Raw genomic sequence first — 14,972 nt, 5'->3', positions numbered from 1 at the left:
GGAATAAACTGTTATACTCTTAAGTGCAGCTCGTGAACTCAAACGCCGACACCTATTCCTGAAGTCAGTGATATGCCTTGTAGGAGTCGGCACTTCACTCGTTCCAGGACGTGTGTTTACAAAGTCGCCACGCTCTCCCGGCACCTGTGAAGCTGCAACCTCAGCCCGAGCCTAAAAACAGATGCATTTCAACAAAAGCTCATTCCACATTCAGAGAGCGGAGACACGAGGGGCTGCAGGAAAACAGAGAGCGCTGCAAAACTCACCGTGTACGGCTCTAAAGGAACAAGCCGACCCAGAACATTTCAAGCTGTTCAACCTAACCTTAGTTCTAGTCACCTGAAAAGCACTCATCTCCCAAGTAGTCACCTTGGTGCCGGATTAATAAACCACCGCTGTTAAAGTGCCAGCAGGGGCCCTCAAAATCAATATCCATTAGGCATTGAATTGATTCGACCAAGTGAATAATGTGCAAATACAGGAGGAGCTTGAATTACCTGTCAGAAAATTAAGCCTCGGCCTGTCAGGGGGGGATGTGAAGTTAATCAAAACCAAATCGTGTGCAGTCCGGCGCAGGACTTCAGGTTTCTGCAGCTTATGTTTGCGGGCTACTCATTTGTATTTCCAGAACAACGTGTGGCGTTCCCAAATGTTCGTCTGACACCCTGACTCGGGTGATAACAGGCTGTGACATTACACGTCTACCCGACGGCCCTTGAGGATATCACATTGTGTTGTGGCCAAACACATCTGCTATATTTAGACAAGAAAAATTGGCAGTCTGGCACACTGCCGGTGCACGCCTTATTGGGGTCAGTGCATCTCATATTAATTATTTTTACTTGGATTTCATGAGACAGGCGATGAAATGAAGCCTGGCAGTCTGGTGAAATAATGTTTGACATACATTGCAGGTTCTAGCATTTCATTTAAATGTAATTTAAGGGAAGATATGACTATTTTTTTGCATCAGATAAAAAGCCAAAACAAAATATAACCTGATTTGCATTAAACATTATTGTTATATGAGGAGTTGTCATAATTTGATGGAGGCTAAATCCTCATTTTGCAGTGTGCACAGCATGGAATCTACTCACTCTGCTTTCCTGGCCAGTCCAACTGAGCGGCAGAGAGTGGTTGGAGTCTGCGGAACAAGAGACTTGCAGCAGGGGCTCCTCTTGTCCTCCTCGGCGGAGTCGGGGCTGGCTTGGCTCGCTTTGGGCGACTGCGGCGAGGTGGGAACGAGCTGCAGCTGCTGGGGGTGGTGGGAAGACGGCGCAGGAGGAGTCGGGTGCTGCTGAGGCTGGGCCGATAGACTGGTGATGTGCTGCTGCTGCGGTTGCTGCTGCTGCTGCTGAGGCGGAGGCGGCTGCTGCTGCTGCTGCTGCTGCGCCTGATGGCCGAGATGAGCCGCGGCTTTGTTGCTCCCCGGGTGCTGATGGAGGTGGGCCGGCGCCTGGGGACTGGCGCTGCGGTGAGTCGGGTGGTGGTGGTGGTGGTGGTGAAGATGTTGCTGCTGCTGCTGCTGCTGGTGGTGTTGGTGGTGCTGCTGCTGCTGCTGCTGCTGAGGCGGCTGCTGAGGCGGCTGCTGGACGTAGTGATGGGGGTCCCGCAGCTGTCGGTTCTCTCCGATCAGGTCCTCCACCTTTCGCTCGAGCTCGTCGATGCGTTGGCGCTGCGTCTGGATCAGGCTCTGCTGGTTCTGGACGATAGTGGTGAGCTCCTTCAGGTACAGAACGGCTTTCATTGGATTATCCAGCAGGCTCTCCATTACTGACTGTAGCTATGGCCGTGTGTGTTCGGCTGTGCTGACTTCTTCTTCAGCTGTTTCTGGCGCTGTGATCCGTCGGTGGGGCCTCTGAAAAGTGCGTAACCGGGATGCTGTGGAAACAGTCTGACGCCTCTGCGCTCTGGTGAGGTGGGGTAGCTCCCTCTCTCTCTCTCGCTCCTTCGCTCTATCTCACTTTCTCTCTCTCTCCCTCTCTCTCTCTATCCATTTCCTCCTCTCTCTCTCTCTCTTTCTCTCTCTCTCTCTCTCTCTCTCTCTGGATGCTTTCTGAGGATACCAGAAATGGTGCTGATGCAAGGGGGCGGTTCAGCATCGGCTCAGCTCAGAGGCGGGGCCGTAGTAGACCAGTGACGTCAACGCGCAGGGCCAATAAGGAAGCAGTTTTGCTCGTGCAAATTTATTTATTTATTTATTTATTTATTTATTTATTTATTTTTGCATCTCATATATCCCAAGCCAACGTGATTTACGGCCAGCCTCTTAAAAATATCTCTCAAGACTTTTATGTGCCTCTAAAAGAATTGAGACGTTACAGAGCAGAACTAAAAATGCATGCACAGACTAAATGGCTACCCATCGTCCAAGAATTTATTAGAACAGTCTAATATTTCCTCATTGGTGTAAATATAGACCATACACTTGACTAATTTCTGCTTTTTTTTGGGGGTGGGGGGACTCATAAACAAGAGTTCTCCTGCCAAAAAGCTCACTTAATTTATAAATTTAAGTCTTCATTTCAGATGTAAGACTAGTGGTTAGAGAAGCAGCTTTGGGATCCTGAGGTCACTGGTGTCAATCCTCTCTATGTCCATGGCTGAACCTTGAGCAAGCACCTAAAGTCCTGCAAAACTGCTCTTCGGGCGCTCCAAGTGTGCTCTCTTAAATGCAGACAACCAATTATTGTATGTGTGCACATATGCATGTCAAACAAAGCCAATTTTATTTGATTTGAAGTCCAGTTATTGGTTGGATTTACGCTTTCACAACTCACAAGTCAAGTTTGATCTCATTCCTTCGTTAAGGAGATATTTTTCAAGTTAAAATCTTAAAATATTGTCAGTGTAGAATGATTTAATCCTGCAGAGCTAATAAATTCAAACTAGTTTTGTCCGCCAGCATGCCTGCTATTATTTTTTTCATTCTCCTACCTTTGCATTCCTTATGCACTCTCTGAAATCAAACCTCATTTTGTGTCACTGTAAAAAGCTTTCAACTTGGGTGTTCGTATTAGACGAGCAAAAGCTCAGGAAGTCCCCTCTCTCCACGTGAACGTGTGATGTGATTAGAATCGCTCGTGGTGATCTTTTTGTTGCACGGCAGTCTTTGTGTGCTGCGGATGGAAGTTAATTTTTTTTGCGGGGCGTACGTTCCCCCCCGCAGGGCCGGAAAATAACAGCATGGTGGAGAATTTAATAGCTTCCTCCAAATGCACCTCACTCAGCAGAACCAAACACTTTGAGGATGTGGATCTTTATTTCACGGGATACCTGTAGGTTCCCTTTAGTGTGGTCATGTTAGACCATTTTTAGGAAGCTTCTGCACAAACACGTCTTCCACTCTCCATTCCTAGAAGTACTAATTTTGCAAAATGGATCAGGGTGCTTCTAGGTCTGTGTCTGACTTCACCAAAAGAGGAATAAAAAAACACTTTATCCAGACAGTTAGCATGCATGCATAGCTAGGAATGGAGATGGGTTGTAGGCCCGCAGAGATCAATCCTCCCGATGCACACTAAAGTGATATTTCTCCGAGGGGAATACTCAGCTCAACTTCATCTTTTGTGCTAAAAATGTGCAGACATTTGTTCTCCTCACTCGTCTGTTCTTAACTAAATAACAGTTTTTGTGTGCAATCTGCATGCCTAATAGTGTTTTGATTAGATTTATGCAGCTTTTGTCAAGATCAGATTTGCTTATTGCTGTCTGGTGTTTTCGATATCTGCATTTAGAATGAGAAATTACTGTTTATTGGTGCCAGTGTCTGCTGAAGCAAAGGACAGAACAAGGTGGACGCTGAACACATGCTGCCAATATTTTTCAATACGTTTCTTTCTCTTTTAATAGATATCGTTAAAAGTTCAGCTCGGAGAAAGTATAATATATGACCTTGAGGCTGTGAAACATTAGGACCACAGCGGTGAGCGAGCTCGGGTGCAGCCAGGTCCCTCCTTCCATATGGCTGCTTTACAAGCTGCATGAAGTGAGAAATAGCTTGCACGCCCGACCAGCGGCACAGAGCTGGACGGAGCCAAAATTGAGTCTTGCAGCGGGATTGTAAAAAAGAGGGTTGGAAGTGGTTGCCAGCTGTGACTTTGGTGCCGCGCAGACATCTGCAAGGTCCGGCCTCACTCATTATGGACTCTCCGCTGGAAGAGGTGCAACCCACCTTTAACTCCAATTATCTTCCGGAGGAGTCTGAGGCCCGAGAGGGTCGCACATCCTTGATCTGGAACGACGAGGATGGAGGACAAAGTGTGATGTGAATAACCAAGTTACCCTGCATCTGCGCACAAGAAAATGTTAAGTGCCCTTTAAAAAAAAAGATAAAAATCTTCCAGTTTTATCCCATTCAAACCTGTACGACCTTCGAGAGATGACTGATATTCTAATTCACATTTTAAAGTTCAGAAGTTGGTAGGAAGTCTTAAAGTTTTGCCCCCTCCTCGGAGCCTCCTCCAGAACTTTTCATTTCAGAGCTTTGCTTTATCAATACATTCTTACTCCCCGGAGCGCTGTTTTCTCTCAAGTTTGTTGCTTAGTTCAAAGTAGACCATTTGTATTCTCTCTCATTATTCAGCACAATTTGATGCAGCCTAACTGGTGAAGAGTGACTGAACTGTTGTGAACCCAGGGCAAGATTCAGAGAAACAGAAAGTCGTCTGTCGATAAGAAAAAGTGTCTATCTTTGTTTTGAATAGCCATGGCTCCCGGCACCTGACATATTTGAATGTTTCCCCTTGACACGATGGCTCATTTTCATCTTATCACTACAGCATTGAAAGTTAATTCTCACTTTAATCTTCAGACTCTACAATAAAAGAAAACTGCCCTATTCCTTAGCTTTTTGGGGTCAGCGCTTCTCATTAATATTGATAAATGGCTTGTTGGGTGCACTCGAGTGAGCCAGAATACGAGAGATTTATGCCCTTAGATGGCTCATTGGTTATGGCTGTTGCGTGTCCTTTCGGCATTAAGTGTTTTAGAAAAGGGAAATGCATTAAACACAGAGAGATTTATCAAAATGAAGGCGTCACTGTCCTCTTTTGAATGACGCTGAAGGGGCAACGTCACATCCTCGGCGAAGAGAGGAAAGTCAAAATATGATGGAGTGGAGAAAAGACATTTTTTTCCAAGGACTTTAGAGCATTAATGACTTCAAGAGACGCGATAAGAGCAAAAAAAAAAAGCACGATAAAGTAATTAACGTCAGGTAGAGATTAATTACTTGCAATGATACACTTCATTAGTGACACTTTGCAGTGACGCCAGTTGAGATGAGCGAGTCAGGAAGTCGCTGACAGTACGAGCATCTGGTAAGAACACTTTTAATTATTTAGGCAAGTTGCAGCAAACATTGTTTGGTAAGCACACACCATGCAGCTGTCTCATTACAACATTTAGATGCTAGTTTAATTCCAACATGAGTATCACCAGAGGAAAAATGCGTCCAAAAAGGTCAACTTTAAACAAAGAGCTACGCTAGCTGCTGTGAAGAGTTACCATGTAAGCAGTCTTAGTATACCAGGACCGCTAAGGTAGCACTGAACCCAAGGTATAGCTGAGACTAATGAGAATGTCTTTTGTTTGGAAAGAAAATGAAAATGGTAAATGGCATTCTCAACTTTTGCACAAAATATTTGTCGCAAGGTAGTTTGAGAAATAGTCACATTTTTAACAGGCTGATTTGCATCAATGGATTGAAGAGGATATATTTCAAACGGTCGGATGTCTTTTTCCTGCATGCCACATGGGGAATAGCACCAGTGTATCATAACAAAATGTTGGTGAAATGAACGAGTTTCATGGCAGATAATGCATTATTTCGAGGCTGCGTTTCGGTGCCCCAGTCACTCCCACTATATGGATATACGCGGATCTAAATATCGTCTGAACGACTCCAAATGACACCAAAGTTGTATGGATGAGTAAACGATCGTATTTTATGCCAGAAATAAGGTCCAGGTTGTAAAACACTGTAGTTCCTCTTTAATGCAAGGTCCGAACAAGCCCTTGGAGGCTACCCAGTCTCACTGCAAAGTCTGTGAAACAGTCACGAAATGTAATAAGCTAATTTGCGTAGATTGATGCAGATTTTTTCTCGGCACAGACCACAACTTTTTTTGAAGGTGCATTACGAGCAGGTAGAAAGACTCACAAATGTCCAACTTTGGAGATGCGTTTGAGGCAATAACAGGTAATCTGAGTCCAACTCAAGGAAGGGGACTGGAGCATCTCTCAACTACCATTGGGCAGGAGGTGGGGTACACCCTGGACATTCACACTCCCATTGACACCTGCGTCCCATTTCACCTTAACAAGCATGTCTATGGACTGTAGGAGGAAGCCGGCGCAACCGGAGAAACCCCATGGGTTTAAATCCATGCCTAGTGGCATGGGCTTAGGCCTACCCTGTGTTTAGGCTGCATTTCAATGTATAAGTGAAAACTTGTTGGCGCTATAAACTCTACGTTATAAGTTCATACAATTCATCCTGAGTAGCAAAGCAATTTTCCAAACTTCAAGGCATAGTTGGTTTTATGAAATAATAAATCAAGTCAGATGATCACCAAAGTTGTTCCTACTGGATCCATAAACAACTGTGCAACGTTTCATTGCAAATAATCCAAGACTTGGACCAAGCACAGAGATGCAACATTCCCATCCCTAGAGCCATGCTGCTTGGGTGAAGAATGAAGACATAACATAGTGCAGAGTCTTTCTACAAACCACTCTGCTGAGGTGAGTCTTGGTAAAAAATCTATTATTCTTTATTGATTCTCCCCAGTATCTCAACACCGAGGAGGAGATGAAGATAAAACAGGAGCAGATGAGCAACAGAGGGACTTTTAAGCTTTGATAAAAGTCAAATGTGGGTCGTAAGACTTGGCTGGGACTAAATGTCCTTAATATTTTGGTTTACTCAGCGGTTTTATTTAGCGCTGGCAACGGCAGAGGTTTCCGAAACACTGAGCGATTTATTTTAAAGAAACCCACAAAGACCTCTTCAAGTCTTGGACAACAATAGCTCACAGGATATTTGGCGCCGCTGCCAATAAAAGAAAAGTACGAGTTCGAGCAAACTTCACGGCTGCACTTTTTCAACATCTTCTATTCCAAACATCCCTAATAATAACTTGCCTGTTCACGCAGTCGCTTCAGGGAGACCAGAGGCAACACAGGATCAGCCAAACAAGTTTCTTTCTGTGTGTTGTGTAGAGGGTTTTGATTCCAGTCAGAAATGACAGCTAGAAGGTTTAGTTTCCCCATAAATTAAAGTAATTGTAAACAGTTTTTCAAAGAAAGAAGCGGTTTATGAAATACAATAAAATACAGTTCCTTCTTAAGATGAATATGTCTATGAAAGCCTCCGGCTGATTAAAACAATGGGAATCATTAATGGCTGCATCTTGTTGAACCTTGACCAGCTTTAGTGTCCAAAACCAATACCCATCAGCCACCTCCCCCTTACTATTGGCTCAGATGAGATCAATAACGAGAGGAGAGCATTAGCATAAATAGCTAATGCATAGCTCTCTATGCTAATAGCATAGCATAGAGAGCATAACTTAAAGCATTAGAGGTGATAGAGGGAAAAGTGTGCACGGTGCAGAGTTGAATGCACACTAGTGGCTTATATTTACCAAGGTGTTCAGGTGTTTTTCTGTGTTTTGATTGAAAGTTATTTGAACACACTGTGCAACACCATGAATACCGATGGATAGTAATAGATACTCACAGGGAACAGGTTGGGATGTTTTCTTTAAAAATGAATACGCCTTCGAACACGACTCAAAGCAGCAATGCGAGCAGCCATTAAAAGACGTATTAATGTTTCATCTGAGAAAGGTTCTGCTGCTCCTTCCCATATTGACTTGTTTGCCTCTGCGATTTATTACTGTGAATATATAAAAGCAACAGAGACAGACCAAAGCTCTCCACGGGTGGGCATGACAAGCGCTGACCTGCTGTGAACCACAGCTGAAGGTGATGAAACGGCTCGGAAACGCAGAAAATATTCGCATGTCGAAAGAACGTCTTTCTCTTTTCTGCATAATGCGTCTCCTCTGACACCTCAAAAAAAAATGTAAAACAGTGTAGAAAGCGCTAAAGTAATATATTTAACGTTAGCCGCGGAACAAATGATTACTTTTTGTGATTGTGTAGTGTGAAAGAAGTTCAACACCAACGATTCCCCAAAGACACAGTAGCTAGGTGTTGAAAAATAGTGCCTAACGAGCCCGATGTTTCCCTGAGGAACTGGTGGAGAACAAAAACAGAGCTAAAAGCGAGATTCGTCACAATGAATGCTAATTTAGATCTGTTTGTTCTGGATCTGTTCAAAGATGACTACTTGTTTTCCATGTGAGTGATAATATATTCAGTTTGTGTTTGTTTCTAGAAGCATTTTGACACTTAGCCACAGTGCAGATCTTTTGATTCATCCTTTCGGCAGTGAGATTAATTAAGCAACACTATTTGTACATGTGTTTGCTGTATGCCTACAATCTTCAGTTCCCAGAAGTGGTGTTATGTTTTCAGAAAAAGAGCACAAAACAGTTAGTCTATGTTTACCCCTACTGGTGATCACGTTATTTTTTTAGACTTTAATCTTTCCCTGATGCAATGAGTCTCTGAAGCATCAGAAACCTTTTTTTTGGACACCTGTATTTCATTCTTCCAAAATGCCAGAGTTGGTGAATTCATAGTACCCAAGTTACATTAGTAACTACTGCATCTCTGCATTGGACGCTGCAGGCTACTCCATATTGATTAATACAGATACTCTTCCTCTCCAGTTCGGGTAAATAATCATTGCAGGTTGACATAAAACACAACTGCACCAGGGTGCTTGTGCAGGAACCACAGATTAGTAAACTGCAAAATACAGAGAGATTTTCAAGGTGCTAATTAGCTTGATCAGCATTGTGTGAACTCAGTTGACATGGGCATGAATGTAATGGACATTCATTAATATTTTAAAGTCCAGCGCCATAGTTTTATGTGAGCTCAGCCTGCAGTTCAGCATAAAAAGAATTCCCTCTCTTAATGCATATAGCGAATTCTATTACGACTTACCTATGGGGATAATTATGTATGAGGAAAGCTGGTGTCTAAATACAGATTCGGTGATAGAGAAAACTTCAAAAACTAAATGAGTTTGTCTCATTAGGCAACTTGTAGTCTTAGTTCAAATTATCAAAATGAACCCTCAGCCTCTTAGCTGGTTCACACGGATTAGCACTGAGTAACAAATCTTCATCATTTTCTTCCCAGTCATTTCTAGCTGCTGCCTGTTAACGTTCCATTGAGGTTGAAAAGAGATTCACCACTCAGTCCAAATCCAATTAACACTTTTTGAGGGGAGCGTATTGCATTTTGTGCGTGTGTGCGCGCTCGCAAGAGTGTGTGCGTGTGTTTTTGTGGTTGTTTAAACCCTTGAATCCACCAGTCTAATGCTATTTTTAAGCTCCTTTTCTGTGTCATTACCTCCAAATATAGACTACCATTTAGGAAAGAAACAGGATTTGACTCAAGCTGCTTATTTGTCACATCACAACGGGAAGCTATGAACACATACAGCCTCTAGTTTGTGCAGCAAGAGCCCAGAGGTCGCAGATATGGGTCTGACATGAAAGGGAGGTTGCCAGTATTGTAGCATCAAAATCAATGGCATGTTCCATTTGAGTTGTGACGGTTTTGTGTGCAATTTACATATTAGTCTATTATCAACTCGTGAAACATTGGCTAACGGCATGAACTTGGTTTCCAGACTTGCATTCAAGTGGCAACATCAGCAAACCGCGAGAACACTGCTGCTAGGCAACTGTTGCCGTCTAGAAGTCACCAAGGCCGACAGTTTAGTCAGCTAATAAGCAGAGAGGGTGATCGAAGTGGTGAACAAGCATAGAGGAGATGAGGCCCAGAATATGAGTCTGGTAACACGCCACTGAGATTTGAGATTGACAAGGGTCATGTTTCAACTGGTACAGAGAAAACTGGATAGTCTTAAAACCAATCAAAGCAACGAAGTACGTGACATTAAAGGGGAATTACCGTTTTTTACAACCTGGACCTTATTTCTAGCATTAAATACGATTGTTTACTCACCCATATAACTTTGGTGTCATTCAGAGTTATTCGGAAGATATTTAGATCCAGCGTAGCACCGCATATAGACAAATCCGGCGAAACACGGAAGTAAAGCAGCGCCGCCATTACTGCGGGCCTCGCTGCTAAGGAAATAGCGGAAGTAGCGTGTTGGTCCCGTAGGCGGCTGTAGCAGATGTTAGCTGTAGGAAATGTTATTTTTATTTAGTTTATTTTAGTACGTATGCTGTCCAGTGATGCCGGGAAGATCGTGTTGTGTGCTTGGCTGTTTTAACAACAGCACAAAACTACAGGCCTGGAATAAAACTGTTTGTGAAATTCACGAACCTTTATTGCACATCGACTGTCCATGTTTACGGCCATACGGATTACACAGAGTTCCTGGTTATTCTATATAACTAGATGTAGATGTAGAATATTTATTCTATTATTATTCTATTTATTCCTAGATGTAGGACATTTTATTGCTACAACTGGTCGTGGCTAATAGTTATTTGCAACTTGTGAACATATTAGCAACACAGCTAGTGTAGAATGACCTTCGGTTTTATTGTTGTCATCAATTAGCTTAGCCTTATAGCTACACGTCTCAATTACATTACATTACATTTTGCTGACGCATTTTTACATTAATACATTATGTTGTCAGTAAATTACCTTTATCGGTAAGTTTTGGCCACTGCCTGACATCATCTACCCAATGTTCCCTTTCACCAGACATTTTCTTTAATGAGCAGGGTCCGCTTACCGGCAACTGTACTGTACTGTACTGTACACATACAGTCAATGACTGTACACCGTCACACTTCTCAGGCCCGCAGTAATGGCGGCAGGCAAGATGGCGGCGCCCATAGAGTTCGCGGCGGATTTGTCTATATCCATATAGTGGGAGTGAATGGGGCACCGAAGCACAGCCTCTAAATAACGCATTATCTGCCGCCAAACTGGTTAATTTCACCAATATTTTGTTATGATACGCTAGTGCTATTTCCCGTTGAGTCCGGAGTTACCTGTAGATTGACCTACTAACCTCTGACCTGGATGATGTCATCTCTGAGCGCCGCACGCACCCGTGACAGTTGGCTTGTTTACCTGTAATTTGCTACTGCTAGTTTTTTTGCAACATGGCTGAATATTTTTGCGATTCTGAGGTTGTGGACGACGACTTTGTTTATGCTGGACGTCCTTACCGTTTTGAGCCAGAGTATATGGATGAGGAGCTCGTTGAAAGGAGGATGCAGAGGCAGAGAGAGGAACAGCTGGCGAAAGAACAACAAACTGTTGCATGTCCTCAAATAGACAACAGCAAATGATCCAGTTTCGCGGCAGATAAAGCGTTATTTAGAGGCTGCGTTTCAGTGCCCCAGTCACTCCCACTATATGGATATATCTTCCAAACAACTCCAAATGACACTAAAGTTGGTGAGTAAACGATTGTATTTTATGCCAGAAATAAGGTCCAGGTTGTAAAAAAATGGTAATTCCCCTTTAAGCATTTTTGACAAATGCTCCATTCGTTCTCCATTGTTAGCAAGACACAAGAAGTTAATAAAGGCCTTCACTGAGAAACAGCTTCAGTAACTGCACTTGAGCGTCAGCAACCCCTTCTCGAGTTTGACATGTCTAATGTATTCAAGGAGCTCATTTAAAAACCGATGACCTGCCTTACTGACAAAATTTAAATGTTACGCAGGTAAATCATTTATACAACAATATATCACACAAGTCTAGACAAAAAATAAATGAGAGGCAGAAAAAACCATCCATTAGAAAATGTAGGATCAACGCATGACTGACATTGTTAATGTCATGGCGACAGCATAGCAGCTCTTCATAAAACTTTTTCCACGCATTGTCTTCCCCCATCTATATAAGAACCTACCTGGCTTCACGCCCGCCTCTCATACCCTCATTAAGCCCAAGTACAAGTATACCCTTCACCTTCCTGCTTCCTGTTTCCACAGTATCTTTTTTTAACATAGACTGTTCAGTTGTTGCTGCCTGGGCTTTAAAAATTACATCTCGTCTGTGGCTGTCCAGCTGCAAGTTGCGGACTCTTGGCCCATCTACTGATCACCTTGCCTTCGATTCAACCCTCTCTACCTGAGTGTCTGAATTTGGTTCCTCTTTCCTGATGAAGCACCTGAATTGCAATAAAAGCCCTGATTCCATGTCAAGTGATATTTGGTAATTTTGTCACAGGTCATTTTACATTGTTTGTTAATATATATATATATATATATATAACTTTTTGTACTAATTAGCTGACTGATTATGGGGCATTTAGTCAAACATACAAATCCCCTTCTGAACTTTATTTTGAGATTTAGTGGGACTTTCCAATGGGAAGTTTGAGTTTAAACTTTAGCTGTCAGGTATGCAGATATACCTGTGCTGTCGCTGATCTGTGATTGGATACGAATTGCCACGCCCTTTCGATGGAGTGGGGAGTCCTCTGATTGGTTCTGGGCCCTATTTAAACGTCGTGCTGACGTGCTGACGGCGACCCAACGCTGGTGTAAGGAGCCATCTTTATTTTGTGATTTGTGCTTATCGTTATTGCAAATTACATTTGGAAAAATTTAATTAGCAAGAACTTGAGCCCCCGATATTTAAGCATTTTGATTTGAGGCCTAATAGCTGGAATTAGACCCCCTTTTCCACTTTGAATTGCAATTATTTGTATCTACATTTAGGTTTGGGGTGTTTTTTATTGCTGTGTTTTGAGTTTGGATAAGGGTTTTTGTCTGTGTGTTTATGTATGTTAATGCAGCTAGGCAGGAAATTCATCTCATTGCAGGAGCAATACACTATGAAACAGCCTCTTCACTGTGACTTTAACCAACATGAGCATGCTGACTGTTCACTATCTCCCTGAAGGACATTTTGACAAGACACATGACTGCTTGCGTGCACGACATTAAGAAACGCGCCCGGAGCGCCCAGTCACAGGGCGGTCTGTCTAATCACCAGACCCCCCCACGTGTTACCGTCCACCCACCCCCAGTCCCCGCAGCAATAAATACACTGCTCGAGCTGTATGTCGAAGATTAACGACATCAATCACACAACCTCATCAAGCCGCACACACGCATGCCTGTGCAGACTAACGCTCATTTTTCTTTTCCTTTGGGTTATTCCATGAGTGAAATGAACTGTCGCCGCTTGGTAATTATTTATCGTCAGGCTCTGCTACTGCTGTCTTACAACTCCTACAAGAGACGAGTCAGAGGTAGAATATGAACATGACAGATTGGAGGGAAGATGTTTTGTTGTGTATTATCCAAAATCGCAAATTCAGTTCAGCCACATTTCTCCCATCCTCCCATGAAGACCTGGAAAAGAGATGCTCTAATACCGGATCATTTGCTCACACAGGCAGTAACTGATTTTAGAGAAATAGTGACACCTAGACTCTTTATCAGTCATTTAAAACTGAGAAAACCACTTGGATGAGTGGTGAAATGCCTTTGGGTTAGATACCTGTATGACCTGAATGACCTCTAAGATGAACCAATGTCTATCGTTTCAAGTTACCAGATAAAATGCATTAGTTTGTAAATCAGAAACTTTGAAGGAGCAGGTTTAAACTCAAGACTAATAAAAAAGTGAATTTCTACTGAATTCTCAACGCTGATTACACACTTTTTAATAGTTGCCACTGCAGATTCGATTATGCAATCGTGGGTTGCCACCATGTGGCACAAATGATGAAGTACACTGAGACCAGTGTATCACGTCCGGTGATCGGTGGCTCACACAGGCTGTGTTGATTTTGACACATCAAGCTGCATCATGACCTTTTCACTTGCCACTCACCATCCTGTGGCATTGACATGAACGCACTCAGTCATATCTGCAACATGGGCTTCTTCTGTAAGAAGGTCGTTCTCATCAGAGGTTATTTATACGTACAGAGAGTATATAGAGATCTGGGTTGCTTTTCATTAACGGCTTCAGTCCAAGGGCAGAAGACCCTTGACCAATAATCATGACTGATGATAGGACAGACTGATAGTGTCTTGCACCTTTTCATCATCCATATTTCACACAGTGCTTATTTATAATCATGCATATTGCCTGTGCATGTGTGAGTGCGAACCTTTCCACAACCAGTACATACAGTAAAAGCTACAGATACATTGCCTGATGTCTGAGTACAGAGATCTTAAAGCTATTGTTGGCGTCATACTTCACATAACAATGGCCGGGCGTCAACAGCCAAGTGAACCCGGCGCCATGCGCAGAAGAAGCAGAGGAATGCGTGCGGCGTTTAGGACAACAATGTCAGTGGCTTGTGCCATCCAGCTGGAGGTATGCTTTCCGAGGCAGGGCAGTTATGGAGGGCACCATCGAGGCTAAAAATACCCGGTCCAGGTGTTTCGGAGTCCAAGACTCACCATCTGCTGGAAATCCCATCCCCTGTGGTTTTATTTTTATAGTCAAACCGTAAGTCATCAAGAGGAATCTTTTATTAAACTCATTATAAAGGCAAAGGCTAATCTTTCGAAATTTATCTCTTCATTAAGTATCCAAAATTCCCAAACCAGTAAAAGTCCAGTTATTTGATATTTCAGTAGTTTTTCGTTTACTTTAAATGTGGTCTTTTGTTATCATGGATGTATCTTTGATATCTATTTAAATGTAGATAACACCTGTTGCTCTTTCTTTTTTAATCCATCATCGTAAGCCGCTTCCTGCAGCAGCTGCCAATAAAATGAAACATGATAAAGTCAAGTACGGATATGGACCATCGAAGAAGGCAAACAGTATCTGTGTATTTCTATCCACTTTAATTGTATTAAGGTGTCATAACAAAACAAAATATGATTTTTCTTTTAAAAAAACAACAACGA

General features: G+C 42.8%; 1 protein-coding gene across 1 annotated transcript in view; it reads right to left on the bottom strand.

The window, feature by feature from the left end:
* Positions 1-1,771, bottom strand: part of iqsec3a (IQ motif and Sec7 domain ArfGEF 3a) — a gene marked incomplete at its 5' end in the record, with an annotated part of 100,712 nt that extends 98,941 nt beyond the window's left edge. The window contains one exon of the mRNA XM_084573426.1: positions 1,098-1,771. Coding sequence (XP_084429552.1) covers positions 1,098-1,771 — 674 coding nt within the window. The remainder of the gene's footprint in view (positions 1-1,097) is intronic.
* Positions 1,772-14,972: the final 13,201 nt, after the last annotated feature.

This window comes from Chelon labrosus (genome assembly GCF_963514085.1).
Source record: "Chelon labrosus genome assembly, chromosome: 23".
NCBI lineage: Eukaryota > Metazoa > Chordata > Actinopteri > Mugiliformes > Mugilidae > Chelon > Chelon labrosus.
The sequence above is the reverse complement of the archived record's forward strand: the minus strand, read 5'-3'. Positions and strand labels throughout refer to the sequence as shown.